Source organism: Telopea speciosissima, chromosome 11, assembly GCF_018873765.1.
Source record: "Telopea speciosissima isolate NSW1024214 ecotype Mountain lineage chromosome 11, Tspe_v1, whole genome shotgun sequence".
Lineage (NCBI taxonomy): Eukaryota > Viridiplantae > Streptophyta > Magnoliopsida > Proteales > Proteaceae > Telopea > Telopea speciosissima.
The window spans coordinates 38,621,750-38,639,214 of NC_057926.1; the positions used below are offsets into that span (position 1 = coordinate 38,621,750).

A 17,465-nucleotide genomic window follows, 5' to 3' on the forward strand; every position below is an offset into this window, starting at 1 on the left:
GGAAGGGTAAAAAAGCTACGAAGTTGGACGATTGGTTTACGATTTTAAACAATAAAGGGTGTGGCCGAGAACTTATCAAAAAATGTCTAGAATGGTTGCTCGAAGCTGGGTGTCGCTCATCATTCGAAACCTGACCAAGAGATCATTCTATTCGATGTCTAGTGTGCACAGGGCCTTGGAAAAACCCCTAGGTCTCCTTGTCTTGCCCGACCATTCTATCCAATAATCATCGCCGACAGAATTTGATTCATTTGAATACTACTTTGGAAGACTTGGAATAAATTTCAAAGATGATAGTGAGTTTAACCTAAATCCATTAAAAAAAAATTTAAAAAAAGAAATCAAGAGTGAAAGAGGGAGTCTTGCTGCTATTTGCTGCTGGTACTACCTACTGCTATTGATTGAGTGCATTAGGACTAGAGCAATAAAGCAATAATTTACGATAGGGTTCCATACCCACTGAACCAAATACCTTCTTCCCACCCCCATTCATGTTGTACGTCGCTCCATCTTCTCCCTCCAAATAATTTCTGGGATTTTTTTTTTCAGGTTTAATGGCTTATACACAGACTGTGGTGACTGCTGTTGTGTCTTCTTCCTCTCATCGAATCACAGAATAGATATTGAGAGGAGTTAATAATTTTCAGCAATGAAGGAAAATTGTGATATGATAACCAAGTTGTTATCCATATTGCTTCAAATCCTATTAGAGAACGAAGCACATTGAAATCGATAGTCACTTTGTTCAAGAAAAACTGCAACAAAGACTTATTTCTCCATGGCATGTTCGCACAAGAGAATAACTTGCATGTGATTACAAAATCTCTAGGGAGTGGGAATATTGATTTTATTTGTAACAAGTTACACATGATTAACATCAATGCTCCAACTGAGGGAGAGTTTTAGGAATTCAGGATATCAGGATTAGCAGCAGGCACTAATCCCGATGTGCCTTAGGGCCTATTTTGTCAATTATTTTATTTATTTTTTTTATTTTGCTCTGTCCTTTATCCTATTATTATTTATTGAATAGAAATGGGGAGTCAGACCTAACGGTTGTAACTCCCCAAGGATTGCAGCAACATTATTTTTGTTCTCTCTTCTATCTTGTTATTGAACACAACCCCACTCTCTCTCAAGTCTCAATCATGTGCTTTACAGAGTTGCCGAAATATGTTAACAGATTAGACGTCTCACTGACCCCAAAAAAATTGAATATACAGAAAGTGAAATAGAAGAAAATACATTTTTTTTTTTGGCTATTTACAGTTCCTCTCACCAAGAATCTCTTCTCACAACTCATAGAACTGCACCGGTCATGAATCTGTGGTTCAATACAGCTTCTGCAATTGGCCTTTTACGGAAGTCTGGATTCAGCATTGCCTGCAGCAATTAAACTGTTAATGCTGGAAAGTAAATTTATGAGATATATATTTCAAAATGGAAAAGGGAAAGCTGTTACTTAGAGACCGAATCATCAATCATAAATGATAAAACATTGTCAAATTAAGCACCAAATCAACCTTGGCAATGGCTTACTTTGGACCATAACCTGAGCCAGACAGGTTAAACAAGTCCCCGAAAAGCACAGGGCATATGGCCCCATCATCTAACCTGGTCCCTGATTTGGAAACTTATAGTGTTGGATAGAACTACCTCCAACACAATCATCACTTGCAGAAATGTGAAATTTGTGGAGCACAAATCTGTTGTGTAACAGATTATGTAAAATATACCCCATGTGGATGAATTCCAAATTATCTATTCAAGTAGATAATTAGATCAAAGAAATGAGAAACGATAAGCATAATATTAAGCAGGTATTTATTTGACCTGGAGTAACTCCCAACCAGCACCAGCACCGAGATCCAGAAACTTGACTGCTTCTAACAAGCGGTCGTCTGCTAAACAGTACCTAAAAAGAAAAAAAAATAAATTGAGTCCCCCAAGAAGTGTGCAACAATGCAAGTCTTGCAGAAGCAGATAGTGGAGTACTACTTATGTCTATAGATTTCACAATTAGAAATTTTGAAAGCAGAGGTTTACAAAAGGAGAGGACAAACCATTTCATGGCCCCTAAAGTCTCATACATTAAAGCTTGATTTCTTAGTTGATTATAATGATCTCAATTATTAAATTCACTTGAATGTTTGGGCGGAGCTCTGTATGACTAGTAGATAAAATGCCTTGTCATAATTATTAACTTCAATATATTGATACTTAGCCTAGAATTAGGTTGAGATCCATTAATGCAGTCCTGATAGTCATATCTATTTCTGCCCTTTGAGATCTAGGTGGGACCAGTTATATGTGATTTACCCTCTGTAGCCACGAAAGTGTAGAAGGATGATGGTTATGACCTGAACTCATCATTCTTCAGAGGCACAATCGCTAGCCTGTGACACCATTGTGTAATGGTCACATCACTTGGGGACTCGTGACTTGTAGATAGATCAGCTATGCGGGACATTGCTGACACAGAATGTGATTAACTAATGTGACTCTTGATGTAGATCAAAACCTGAAGAAGAAGAGGCCAAAATACTGTTCACGTGAACAGTATCACAGCCCCTTATTTTTGGCTTGGTGAGAATACTCCTTAAAAATTATGGGGGCAGATTAGTCTTTGAAGTATTAGTTATTCAAGTCCTTAAGTGAAGGGCAATTTTGTCATTCTTCTAAAGCTAATAAGTTGAACTGATGGGGACCACAGGCTAGAGATTTCAGCTGCAACAATTAAGTCATCCAAGTGGGTCCCACAAGGAGATTTGAAGGCTTAAGAAGATTTAGAAGATTTTATTATGTTTCTATTTTTACTTCTGTCCTAGTTAATTAGAGTAGTTTCTAATTCTTAAGATTGAGTCAATGAGTTAGCTTCTATTTTTGTCTTTTCTTGGGAAGCAAGTATTGCTTCTATTTAATCGTAAGGCTGATATAGCCATCCCCATGATTTATCAAGTTGAATGAAAGTTATTTTCCTGCTGCAAGCATGGCTATTCTCAAGTTTGATTGTGAAGCTTGAAGGGCCTGGCTGAGGGAGCCGAAACCTGAGGGCTGTTGAGAGCCAAATCTCCTTATCCCTTACCTTCTATTTTCCTATCCTCTTCTTCTCACTGTCTACTACACCCAACAGAACCATATTCCTGCTGTGTTTTGTGACTGAAACTGAGTGCAATCATGTGTTGCTGAAGACCAAAAGTGATTCCCAATCAAGCTCTTGACTGATTGCTGCTGACCACCATCAGAAGAAGAATCGAAGATCACCTCTGCAGATCTGTTTTCTGTCCTGCTGTCTGCAACAATTGAACTAGCTTTTCTCTGAAGCCTGAGCCCTAATCCAGTAGAACTTTGGAGGGTTGAATCAACCACACAAGAGGCTCACTCAATCCCAATTCCAGCCCAGTCTGCTGGCTGGTTTGACCTGCAGAACCTAACCTTCTATTTTGGTGCTATCCCCATATCTCCCGACTCTACCATTAGAATTGAGTGAAACTTTCAGCAGTGCTTTCCCACCATACAAGCTTCAATCAATCCAAGTTTGGTTGCATTCCCATGGCGGGTTTGGTTTGAAACCCAAACCTTCTAAACCTGCCTTTGTTTCTAAGCCTGATTTGCTGCCCTCATTGATGATTTGCTGAATTTATTATTAATCCTACTGTAGAGTGGTTCTTAGCTGAACCTCTTCTACATTAACTGTACTGCATGAGCATGGAGGTGTTGGCATATGGAGCCTACAGGAATACAAGAGGGTTGAGGTCAGGTAGGGGGCATTTTGGATGCTGCAGGTGATGATGATAGATTTGTACATGCCCATTGACATCTGATCTCAGATAATTCCAAAATGATTTTTGGCAGGTTTTGATGTTTCCCTGCAAAAGGACTAAATACTAATAACATCCACCTGAAGGGAAAGCACATGCCCAATCCCCACATGTCTATTTCTTCTACTACTAAATGGCTAATCCCCAAGCAGGCATGAGTGTGTTGACAATCTTCAAAAAACAAAGGTTTGAAATCCCTTGGAATCACGACAGAACTGATACGAGTCAATTGGATCCAAAATGAAGATTGAGTATGTTGTTGGCTTGAAGACTGTCCGATCCAATGTTGACAGAGTGAGCTTTAAAGCCTCTACAGCATATTTGCCCTTGTTGGGAGTGTCAACTCAATAGATCATGACACAGTCAATGTAAAGGGGTTACACCTTGCTTCGTATGTTATTGTTATACTGCAGTTGGGCTCAATGGTGCTATGGAACTTAGATTGCCTGTAAGAGTGCATAGCTCAGTAAAAAGGAAAACAGGATACTAGGCTCAGGTGATAGACTAAGCTCAGCTAAGCTAAACCCAGCAAGTTTAGTTATTTAACTAGGCTGCTACAATAAACCTCACACTCTCACGTGCCATCTACTTCACCATGGTGATATCAAGGAGAGAGCTACGCAACAAATTGAATTTTGAGCATCCTACAAGATTTGTTCACTAAGGTTTTGTTCAGAGACTATTTTGCTTCTAAAGATTGTTGACTAAGGTATTGCATATCTAATATAAATTGGTCACAAGGTGCATGTAGCATCCTACAAGAATTATTCTCCTTCCTGAGATCTTAACCATACTGGGGAAAATCAATATGATGCTTCAGATATTTTGTAAACATCAGCAGGGGAAGAGGGAATACGACTAACTATGATAATCTATCCAACAGCAGTCATCTTTTAGGAGTGGAGGAATCAACAAAATAAGCTATTAAAGGATAAAGTGGTGTATTAATCATAAGAAATGGCAGATTTTTACTCTCTCACTGCTTCAAGATCAAGTTGGAAAGTGCTTTCGAGAAGTCTCTGCAAGTTCACAACATTACAGTTAGGTTAGGTGGATGGCCGAAACCATGATCCTTGATCAGGAAGAGACAAGCATATATAATTTTCTCCAAGAGAATATGATGCATAAAATCGAACATGATCATTATGTGTTTAGTCTAGCTCACTTGTAATGTAAGGCCATCCATGATGCCTGCTTCGCAAAATGGAACAAAAGATAAGTACGCAAGCAGAAGACCCGCTTCATATCTGCTTACAAACAGATAGGACAATAGAGTGTACAAGCATGGAAACTAGGAAAAAATCGAAATAAACTCTTAACAGATAAAGTGAATTGAAGGTCAAACAGTTACATGTCATCTGCTATTCCAAAGGCTCTTTTCTCCATAGGAGTGAAAGCACCAGCGGCAGATGCCCTTCTCCATAGTCCCTCAGATAGTATTCCAGGACCTTCTTCTAGGACTGAATACCTAAGAAACCAGTATTGATGATATAACCCACTTCAAGTGAAATGCATTGTGCATTATCAATTTATTTTCTAATAATAACGATAACAATGCAAACCAATCAAAAATGAATTATGGATACTGAATAGAACAATAATATGCACATGCACTATAAATTCAGGTAGATCTTACCACTTCTTTTTCTGGTGGTGTTTCAAGCAATCAATAACTAGTAATATTATAGTAAAATAGAGTAAATATTAGTTTTTGTGAGTATGTGTCTCGGAAAATAACTGATCAAGGTAAATTGATCTTCTTTTAGGTCAAATTACCAGTACCTTAAAAAGAAAATAAAACTAAAATAATCAGAGTAAAGCATTTGTTAAACATAACATAATCTTTATGTGGATAAAAGATATCAAGCTAGGAGAAGAAACAAGTACCCTTGTTATAAAGCTTAATAAATATCTCCAAAAAAGATATTCGAATAGTGCATGTTAATACGTACAAATAGAACATCACAAAATAAAATGTGAGCAAGCTGGTTTCCAAGAAACTAAAAGAACATGTTTTTTATACCTTACATCAACTGAAAAGGCTAGATCCCGGAGCCTTGGGACTAAGTAAGCTCCATCCTTCTCCACTATTGTACTGCCAATAGTTAATAGAACTTTGCATTATATTCTACAGATAGAAACCAAGCTATTATTATCAAACAAGTCTCAGGCAGTTCTAAGGAAAATTCTAAGGAATGAAAAACTTTACAAGTCCAATCAGCATACTTGAGAATGACAGAAGCAGGACCAAGACTCTGGTGTAATCTATCACGGTCATGCATGAAGGCTAGACCACTCACAGCACCCCGAAGCAGCTTAATGACAAAAAATCTTCTTCGTTTTATAGTTTGCTCCTCGTCAAAACGATTCCAGAACTTCTGTTCTCCAAGATTACGATCTTTTGATACTGCTTCACTTTTAACTTTCGCATAGTCTCCAGCACTATAGATCCCATCGTTACGGAAAGCAAGCCACTGTACAGAAGAGATTCCCTTTAATTTGCATCTACCATAAAGAATTAATAAAATAATTAACATTTTAAAAGTTGATGTAATAGACCTGTTCCCCAGTTTTTGTCTCAAACCCTCCTAAAAGTATCTGTATATTCTGACAGCTTTCTTTGGAATCACTCTGCAAAAGTTATGCAGGATTCACTCATCAAAAAGGTTTCTTTCTGTTATACTCTCTGAAGACCGTTCCTTAGGAAAAGATTTGGAGTGAAAATAGATATTTTGGATGACACAGGCTAGCCTTCTTACCTGGAGGAAAATATGAGTCTTTAACTCATTTGCAGCCATCATATCTGCCTCAATACCACCAGCACGCTGTCCGGGATAGACCTACATGAGCAGTAAAACAATATGATTGTTAAGATCAAATGGACCTAAAGATAAAAATTATGGAAAGGACTATAAAGACTCATTCACAAGTGAATATATCCAAAAATATAACTTACAAATTATGCACCAAAAGTACAAAGTAAATATATCTTCTCTAATACCACACAAAAAAAAAATGAGAGAGAAAGAACAGGTGTCTTGTCATTTACTTTTGTTGAGATTGGCTATGTTACCCACTAGGGGTAACCTAGTCCTAGTTGGCTTTTATTACTTATTTTGTTTATGTTTTAATTGTTTTATTCCTGTTTTTCCCCCCTATACGATTTCTATTTGGGATTCCTAGTTATAGTGGGAATTCCTAGTAGGAATAGGATTGGGGGGAATTCATATCTTGCTGTAATTTGATTTTGTTATAAATAAGAGGCTGGGGTGATCGATCAGATCATCTAAGCATTAATTCCCAAGGCTGTTAACATGGTATCAGAGCAGGATCTGATCTAAGAACAGCTTTCTCGATTTCTGGTTCTCTCCTTCTCAGTTTTCTCTGTTTTTTTTCTTTCATTCGATCCCATCTTCACTCCCCTTCTTCCACTCGATCTTCTTCATTTTTTTTTGGTTTCTTCTTCTGAATTAGGGCAGATCTAATGAGGTGATCTGTTGTTTAGATGCTGCCCTAATTAATCACCTCATCCCTTGATGCTTTAAGAAGCTTTTGGGATCGATAGCTGCTGCACCTTCCTCTGCGATTTTGTTTGGAGTTCTCCCCACCTGCAGATCAGTCTCCTCTATCAATTTGACACTGGTTTGATTATTGGGATCCATTCCTGCAGTTTCAATTGGACAGCTGCTATCACAGGTTTTCTTCTCCAGATTAAAGCACCTCCTCAAATCGATCTACCTTCAGGGTTTTTCACAACAAACCCTAACTTTGTCAATTTTTGGTTTTTTTCTGGAAAAGCTACTTCATCAACAATCAGTACCATCGATGCAGATTTTTTCTCAGCCTTTGAAGACCTTATATCTGCAGATTTTTCTCAGCCTTTGAAGACCTTATATCTGCAGTTTTTTTTCCAGCACTTGAAGACCCCTAAAACCAGATCGATTACCTTTCTTAGGGTTTTTTTCTTAAACCCTGCTCCTCGGTTTTGGTTTAAGGGCAGTTGGTTGCTGTATTCCAGCTTTTGTTTTTGTTACCACAGGGCAGATCTGATTTTTCTGCCTGGCTGAATCATGGGTGACTCAGAGATGACTACTGCTACTTCTGGAGGAGATCAAACAAGGTCTGATTTTCTTCCCTATGCTGCTGCCATTAAGCTTGATGGTACCAACTACTTAATTTGGGCCAGATCATTATCCATGACAGTGGCTGGTAGGGGACTCACTGACCATCTTACTGGCACCACCAAACAGCCTACTGAAGAAGGTGCTGCTCGTACTAAATGGGCTGCCAATGATGCAATGGTAATGTCCTTTGTTCTGAACTCTATGACCACTGACCTCTCTAGTCAGTATCTTCTCCTTGACACGGCTACACAAATATGGACAGCTGTCAATGGCACTTATGGTCGTTCAGGTAATGGTGCTCAGGTATATGAAATCAGGAAGACACTCCAAACCACTACTCAGAAGGAGATGTTTGTCACCAAATACTATGCTGCCCTCAAGTGTTTATGGCAGCAATTGGATCACTATGCTCGGTTTCAGCCTACTACTCTGCTGATATTACTGCCTACCACACCTATGTAGATCAATTCCGTGTCTATGATTTCCTGGCTGGCCTCAATGATGACTATGACCTTATTCGGGTGCAAGTTCTTGGACGGGTTCCTTTCCCCACTCTAGAGGAGACCTTTTCTTATGTTCACAGTGAAGAAACACGAAGGGCTGCCATGATGATTACTCCTAAAGTTGAGCGATCAGCCTTACAGACTGCTGGCCCCACTCCTGTTGCGTCTTCTGACAGTGTTGCTGCTTCTACTACTACTACCAAGAGCCTGTTAAGTGTGAGCATTGTCACAAACCATATCACACTAAGGCTCAGTGCTGGAAATTACACGGAAAGCCAGCTGATTTTGAGGCCAAACGTGGTCGTGCTAAGTCTAAAAACAGAGCCAATCATACTGAAAGTGTAGCTCCAACTCCCACTGCTGACATTGGTTTCTCCCAAGAAGAACTTCAGGCTCTGCGTCGTATGTTGAACACATCAACTGCCTCTACAACGTCTGCTGCCAATTCAGGTTCCTTCTTTGCCCGTACAGGTATTTCTTTTGCTGGTCATTGTGCATCAGTAGTATCCACTCCATGGATCATAGACTCCGGAGCTACTGATCACATGACAGGTTCTTCTAGCCTTTTTGATACATATTCTCCTGCCTCTGGTAAGGACAAAGTCAAAATCGTTGATGGGTCCCTCTCCTCCATCTCAGGAAAATGATCCATTGGTTGTTCTCCTTCCCTTACACTGTCATCTGTGTTGCATATTCCCAAATATACAACTAACCTTCTTTCCATTAGCAGTATCACTAAATCCTTGAATTGTAAAGTGACCTTTTTTCCCACTCACTGTGTCTTTCAGGAACTGGACTCGGGGAAGACGATTGGATCGGGTAAAGTGCATGGTGGATTGTACCTACTTGATGGCTATCCTAAACATACTCAGACTTCACCTTCGGCATCTTTCTCCTCTGACTTACATAAATGGCACTCTAGACTAGGCCATCCCCCCTTAGGTACTTTATCAAATTTATTTCCAGCATTAGTTAAAGACTGTAATAAGGAAGACTTTTTTTGTGAACCTTGTGTCTTGGTTAAACAGACACGTTCAACTTATCCTATTTCTAATAAAAGATCCTCTTCTTTATTTCATATCGTTCATACTGATGTGTGGGGGCCTAGTAGGAAAGCTTCCCTGACTGGCTATCGGTGGTATGTCACTTTCATGGACTGCTATTCTAGGTTCACTTGGGTATACCTTATGCACACAAAAAGTGAAGTATTTTTATGTTTTCAGCACTTTCATCAAATGATTAAGACCCAATTTAATGCCCCTCTTCAAATTTTGAGGAGTGACAATGGGAAAGAGTATATGGAAGGTCAATTCCAAAAATACCTTGCTGCACATGGAATCCTCCATCAGACCAGCTGTGTCGACACTCCAGCCCAAAATGGTGTGGTTGAGAGAAAAAACCGCCACCTCCGGGCTCTTATGTTTGCTCGCAATGTCCCTTCCCTTTATTGGGGGGATGTTGTCCTTACTGCGGCCTATTTAATTAATAGGCTGCCCAGTTTGGTTCTTCTTTCAAAAGCCCCTATTAAGCTATTACTTGGCTCTTTTTCCTTTATAGTCCCACCTAAGGTATTTGGCTGCGTTTGTTATGCCAGGGATACAAGGTCCCCTGGTAAACTTGACCCACATAGTCTCCGCTGCATTTTCTTGGGATACTCTGCTACCCAAAAGGGGTACAAATGTTACTACCCTCCATCCCGCCGGACTTTTGTCAGCATGGATGTTGTCTTTCATGAAAATGTTCCATATTATGTGTCCCCACCTCTTCAGGGGGAGAGTGTTAGTGAAGATGTGCTAACTATTGACTCTCCACCTCCACTTCAGTCTGTTGACCATGAGTCTGAACCAGTTCGGCCTGCCCTTAGTACTTCCCTTGAGTCAAGGGGAGAGGTTCCTATACAGGGGGAGACCATTTCTATTCAGGGGGAACAAGCTACCCCGGTCCAGACTCCTATCCAGAGGACTATTAGTGAATTTCAGAGGAGGATTGATGCTAGTAATATGAAGACCTATGCAAGGAAACATAAGCAGGTTCAATCAACTGTTGCTCCAGTACCCATCCAATTGCCGAACCCGGATCCAGAACCTGCCTCTCCACCTGGTAATGTTCCTAATTTACCTATTGCTCTTCGCAAAGGTGTCAGAACTTGCACTCAGCATCCCATATCTCATGTCGTTTCTTATGATTCCCTTTCCCCATCCTTCCGTGCCTTTGTTTCCTCTCCTTCTGTTCGTATTCCTAACAATTGGCAGGAAGCTTTATCAGACGGAAAGTGGAAGGCAGCTATGATGGAAGAAATGGAAGCCTTGAAAAAAAATAACATATGGGAGCTAGTGGTTCTTCCACCTGGGAAGAAAACCGTTGGATGTAAATGGGTGTTTGTGGTGAAACAGAAGGTGGATGGCACTGTGGATAGGTATAAGGCACGACTCGTGGCCAAGGGGTTCACTCAGACATACGGCATTGATTACCAGGAAACTTTTACACCGGTTGCCAAGTTAAATACTGTTCGTGTGTTATTATCTTGTGCAGTCAACCTTGGATGGGATTTGCAGCAGCTAGATGTAAAAATGCCTTCCTAAATGGAACACTGGATGAGGAGGTGTATATGGACATTCCACCAGGGTTCTCTTGTGACAAAAACCGAAGAAAAGTATGTAGACTGAAGCGTGCACTTTATGGGCTGAAGCAGTCACCTCGAGCATGGTTTGGGTGGTTCTACAAGGCCATGATTTCTGTGGGTTATAAGCAGAGTAATGTTGATCACACACTCTTTATAAAGAGGGTTGGTGAAAAACTCACTGTTCTTATAGTCTACGTTGATGATATAGTGGTTATTGGCAAATGGTGATGAGATCAGACGGTTGAAGACCTTCCTTGGACAAGAATTTGAGATTAAGGATCTAGGGAAACTACGATACTTTCTTGGGATTGAAGTAGCCAGATCTTCTAAAGGCATTTTTCTCTCCCAGAGGAAGTATGTCCTAGACTTATTGACTGAGATCGGGTTGCTAAGCTGTCATCCTTCAGATACTCCTATGGACCCTACTGTTCGACTCAAGGAGAAAGAGGGTGAGCCTGTTGATAAAGGCCGGTACCAAAGACTTGTAGGGAAGCTGATTTATCTTTCACACACTCGTCCTGACATTGCTGTCGCCGTGAATACTGTGAGCCAGTTTATGCATGATCCCTACTCTTCTCATATGGAGGTTGTTCTTCGTATCTTGCACTATTTGAAGTCAGCTCCTGGAAAAGGAATTCTTTTGTCTACGCATGGTCATCTACGGATAGAAGCATACACTGATGTTGATTGGGCTGGTTCTTCAGATCGCAAGTCTATTTCTAGGTATTGCTCCTTTGTAGGTGGAAATCTTGTCACGTGGCGTAGTAAGAAGCAAAATGTTGTTGCTCATTCTAGTGCCAAAGCTGAGTTTCAAGCTATGGCACAGGGTATTTGTGAGTTACTCTGGCTTAAAGGGCTGCTACAAGATCTTGGTGTTCCTATTCGTCTTCTTATGATGTTGTACTGTGACAACAAGGCTGCAATCAGCATAGCACACAACCCAATACAGCATGATCGTACCAAGCATGTTGAGGTGGATAGGCATTTCATCAAAAAGAAGTTAGAGGCAGGGCTGATTTATATTCCCTTTGTGACGTCTACTGATCAACTTGCAGATATCTTCACTAAGGGATTGTCTGGGAAGCTGTTTCATCCCAATCTAGTCAAGTTGGGCATGATCGACATCTTTGCTCCAACTTGAGGGGGAGTGTTGAGATTGGCTACGTTACCCACTAGGGGTAACCTAGTCCTAGTTGGCTTTTATTACTTATTTTGTTTATGTTTTAATTGTTTTATTCCTGTTTTTCCCCCCTATACGATTTCTATTTGGGATTCCTTGTTATAGTGGGAATTCCTAGTAGGAATAGGATTGGGGGGAATTCATCTCTTGCTGTAATTTGATTTTGTTATAAATAAGAGGCTGGGGTGATCGATCAGATCATCTAAGCATTAATTCCCAAGGCTGTTAACAACTTTGAACTGCAAAAGCCTTGCATGTTCCACCATCAGCAAGACTACAAAAGACAGCAAAAATTTTCTAAAAAAATGAGTAAGAAAATACAAGTTCCTTGATACCTAAGAGGTGAGGAGGACCTAGGCGATATTGTCCATAGCACTTTCATTTTCCAGTTCACTCTGATCAACTTGATAAGGTTATGAAGCAGTAAAGCAAGGTACCACACACTTTACATGTAGTTAATAAGTACAGTAAGTGATGAAATCAACTCCATTCAAAACTCCAATTACCTCAGTTTGAGTTCCCAGCTACTAGAACTAATAAAACTTACAAAATCCAGCTACCCAATTGGTAAATGGTTTCAACAACCAGCATTCCAATTTGAAAGACCAACATTAAGAAGAGAAAGGTAGAGATATATCCAATCAAATGGATTTTAGCAGTTTGTCAATATCCTCCCCAACCAATTAAAAGTATTAAACCTGATTCAATCTCAAGAACAAAATGTTTCTATGCATGTATAATGGACAACAACAGCAGAGTAACAGGAACACTTTCAGTGTTAGCTCTAGGACACCAAGAGATGGATAAATTCTTCTAAAAAAAATCTGTTTATTGTTTCCTATGCGCCTGACAACGCCATGGCTCGCCTAGGCACCATGACTACTATGAAAAAGACAATGCTCATAATATGTGACTTCATGAATCGTACCAAGTAAAATAACTACTACATTGTAATGCTAAGAAACTAATTATAATTCAAACTCTGACTGTAACCACCGAGCATGATCCTACTTAAAACTGAATCAAGCATTTATGAAATTTCTACAGGAAAAAAAAAAAAAAATTTGGGGGGAGGGTTGTCGATGTAAACAGGTTTACTACTACAATCACCATGGTGGGGCACCATTACAAGAGAGAGGTGGGAGAGGAGGGGATGGGGCGCCTTTGGCACAAGGTGAATGTAGAGAGACTCGAACTAGGTATCATGTGTCCTCACAACTCACAAGAACCTGCAGAGGAACCGATACCAGCTGAGCTAGTTGGCTCCATAGTTGGAGGTTTCGATTGAAATTGACCAAAATCTCCGAGTTGTCTCGGTTTCGGGCCTTGCCGAAATGAAACCCGATAAATCCCAGAGTCGAAACCTCAAAACAAAATCTGACAACGTCTCGGTTCCAGGCCCTACTGAAACCGAGGATCTCGATCCTTGGTTGGCTCCTTCAAACTTGGTTCATGAACTCCTAGAAGAACTAAGACTTGAAGAACAATCCCAGCATTTCTCCTAAGAGGTGACCACCAAGTGATAAGCAGCAAAGAGAAAATAGAATCCAGATGGCCATGAGAAGAATAAAGAGAAACTCATCTCTTGCAACAGATTAATGCTCTAAAAAAGACAATGCCTTCCACCTCAGCTCTGGTACCTGCTCAGCCCGCCACACAGTCTGCTCCTGTCTCTAAGGTTCCTACCAACTTAACAATGGCTCTTCGGAAAGGTATTCGCTCTTGCTCTCAAAATTCTTTTACTGCCTATCCTATAGAGAGTTATGTTTTGTTATCTCACCTTACATCTTCCATCCATAGTTTTGCTCTTTCATTGTCTACTGTCTCTTCCTAAGAATCATCATGAAGCCCTTTCAAATCCAGGATGGAAACTGGCTATGGAAATGAATACTCTGTTGTATAGACAGACGTGGACTCTGATGGATTTGCCTCCAGGTAAATATGTGGTGCGATGTCAATGGGTCTACACTATAAAGTACAATCTTGATGGCTTTGTTGAGCATCTCAAGGTTCGTTTAATAGCAAAGGGGTATACTCAGACATTTGGTGTGGACTACTTTAAAAACTTTCCCCTTGTTGCGCGCTTGAACTCTATTCGTGTCCTGATATCCCTGGCCGTCAACTTAAACTGGCCCTTGTATCAGATGGACAACAAGAATGATTTTCTATATGGTGATCTACAGGAGGAGGTTTATATGGAGCAACCTCCCAGGTATTTTGCTCAGGGGGAAAAATCAACTAAAGTATGCAAGCTACACAAGGCCATATATGGGTTAAAACAATCACCTAAAGCATGGTTTGAAAAATTCAGCTCTATCGTTACTAGTTGTGGTTTCTCCCAATGTTACTCTAACCACTCAATGTTTGTCCGGTGCCAAGGCTCAAAGGTGGTTGTTCTCGTTGTTTTTGTCGATGACAATATTATCTTTGGGAATGACACTTCCGGTATTGCAGAACTTAAGTCCTATCTTCATCAGGTTTATGGGCAAAATGGCCAAGAAACCCTTCCTCAAGAAGGGAGGTAGAGTCAGTGGTACATTGGATCTCATTCACTCGGACATTTGTGGACCCTTGAATTTCCTTGCTAGGCATGGATATCAGTATTTTGTCACTTTTACCAAGGACTATTTACGTTATGGATACATTTACCTGATGCATTGGAAGCCGGAAATAAATGAAAGGGTTCAAAGATTTCCAAGCCAAGGTTGAGAACCAGTTAGGTAAACGCATCAAATGCCTTAGATTAGGTCAAGGTGGTGAATACTTCTCTACTGAATTCGGAGACCATTTATGCGTTAAGGGGATCTTATCTCAGCTGAGTTTGCCTGGTACACCACAGTAAAATGGTGTTTCAGAGAGAAGGAATCGAACTCCGTTGGGTGCGGTTCGTTCCATGCTCACTTACTCTCAGCAGTCTCTGTCATTTTGGGGTTATGCCTTAAAAACGACAATTTATATTCTGAATAGGGTTTCACGTAAGTCTGTACCAAAGACTCCTTATGAATTATGGAATGGGCGCAAGCCTAGTCTACAACATCTTAAGGTATGGGCTTGTGTTGAATATGTGAAACAACAGTTGACACTTAACAGACAAGTTCGAGTCCAGGACTAATAGATGGCATTTCTTAGGATATCCCAAAAGCACCATAGCATATTATTTTTATAACCCTGTGAAGCAGAAAGTTTTTGTTAGCAAGCATGCAACGTTCCTCAAGGATGAACAAATCATTCCTAGATCTGAGCCAGTGGTCATCCAACCATTGACTCTCCACCACCGATGGAAAACCCTATAGAGCCTCGGCGCAGTAGGAGGATGGTTAGACCTCCTGACTGTTTGACCTTCTTTAATGAAGAGTTAAATCAAGTAGAAGAGTTCTACATGGTCAGTGATTCCTCAGATTCAAATCCTGACTGTTACAAAAAGGTTATAAGAGATGTAAACGCTGATTGATGGTGCGATGCTATGAAAGCTGAAATGGACTCCATGTATACTAACGATGTCTAGACTCTCGTGGATCCACCTGAGGGTATTAGACCCATAGGATGTAAATGGATCTACAAGAGTTAGAAGGGTGTCGATGGAAACGTGTAATGTTTCAAAGCCAGACTAGTTGCAAAAGGTTGGAACCCACCTAAGGGAGTAGATTATGACGAAACCTTTTCCCCAGTCATGGTTATAAAGTTCTTATGGAATTTTTAGATTTGAGAAAAACCCCAACATTAGAAAATTGAAAATTGCATATACCGTCGAAAACCAAGTTTTTGCTCTTGAACTGGAGGGTTGATTTTGTTTCCTTTGGGGATTTTATTTTTTAACTATTTTTATTGGATTCAAATAGGGGGTATTTGCTTATTTATGAATAATATCTTCTTTTTTTTTTGTTTTTTATGAATAATATCTTAAGTAAATGAAATAAAAATACAAAAACATTTACTTTTGAGATGTATCTTGTATCAAATCACTTCCGCTGCCCCACCCTTCAGGACAGACCAGCATGCTTGATGGGACCTTACGGAGGAATGTTCCAGTATTCCACATTCATTCTTAGTTTCTTACTGGAATGTAAAATCTAAAATCCCTTCAATTACAAAACATAAAGGCATGAAGAACTTGATTACCTTAAAAATGACCCGAGTCCCTCTAAGTGGACCCCGAGCTATTCTCCCTTCATAAAGCCTGCAACAGAACTGCCATGGATGGTATGAGTAGAAATAACAACACAAATAAGAAGAAACACGAAATAGTTTCATGAAAGTATACTCTATATCATAGAAATGCACCTGATTTTCACACTGCCCTCTCCTACATCTTGAACTTTTAGTCGCTCCATATCTTTCGAAGAATACTCAACATCTGGTCCAGGCTGAAACTTTGTATAGCTGGAACTCAAATGCCAAACACATCAATTTCGGAAATCAAATGTAGTACCCAAAACCCCAAAAGATCGATTTTGATTTTGATTCTGATTCTGATTCACCTTGTGATGTTCATGAATCCGTAGCTTCCGACAAACCTCCCAACCTCGAAATCGTCTGGATCAGTAATCAGAGTTGCTCTACAGAGTGAAGATGTTTCATTTGTTTTAGTCCGTAAACTGAGTTTTGAGCAGCCCTTAGAGAAGCAATGAAGTGATCCACCATAGCACAACGAAGAGAAGCTAGAACTACATGAATTGTTTGCAATTTTCCTCGTTTTTAACCTAATTCCTGCAATAGAGAAGCAAATTGGAGCTGTTATAAGCATAGTGATCACCACCGTGCTTCGTTTTCTCCGCTGTTTTCTCCTTCTCCGTTTGGACCATTGAGATGGCGCCAAAGTACTGAGGAGTGAAAGAAAGAGTGGATAGGGTCGGGTTTCATTTCATGTGGTGTTGGTTTATCCTTCCGAGAATGGAAAATATTCTGTGGACCGCTTGTCTACGACTCTACGAGTCCATGCTGGAACTTGGTGTTGAGAGGTCTTCCCTTTCTGGGGTAAAAAATCCTCTATAGTGCCATAATCTGGCGGTGGACTGTATTGCCCTAAACTGGCGGTGCATTACGGTGCGGGCTTAAGAGCTCAATATGTGAAAGATGCTTCATCTAATGGTGCCGCACTCAAAAAGAAAGAAAAAAAACTACCTGGTATCAAGGTCGCATCATTGGATGAAGCTTTTTCCACGTGTCAAGCTCTTAGGGCTGCACTACAGTGTATCGCAAGATGCCCACACTACA

General features: G+C 40.2%; 1 protein-coding gene across 3 annotated transcripts; it reads right to left on the bottom strand.

Moving 5' to 3' along the window:
• Window positions 1-1,112: 1,112 nt before the first annotated feature.
• LOC122645675 lies at window positions 1,113-17,085 on the bottom strand. Of its 3 annotated transcripts, none has more exons than XM_043838997.1 (12): window positions 16,730-17,082; window positions 16,533-16,631; window positions 16,371-16,428; window positions 6,581-6,661; window positions 6,381-6,452; window positions 6,048-6,295; window positions 5,845-5,916; window positions 5,173-5,289; window positions 4,987-5,068; window positions 4,794-4,840; window positions 1,834-1,915; window positions 1,113-1,383 (listed from the first exon to the last, which is right to left on the bottom strand). In XM_043838997.1, exons 1-12 carry the CDS (start codon window positions 16,993-16,995, stop codon window positions 1,300-1,302), a joined length of 1,308 nt encoding a protein of 435 aa, XP_043694932.1. In that variant the 5' UTR covers window positions 16,996-17,082; the 3' UTR covers window positions 1,113-1,299. The 3 variants fall into 3 exon arrangements, with proteins under 3 accessions (XP_043694932.1, XP_043694934.1, XP_043694933.1); XM_043838998.1 differs by lacking the exons at window positions 1,113-1,383; window positions 1,834-1,915 and adding exons at window positions 2,393-2,501; window positions 3,694-3,731 and having other exon boundaries at window positions 16,730-17,085; XM_043838999.1 differs by lacking the exon at window positions 1,834-1,915 and having other exon boundaries at window positions 16,730-17,084.
• Window positions 17,086-17,465: the final 380 nt, after the last annotated feature.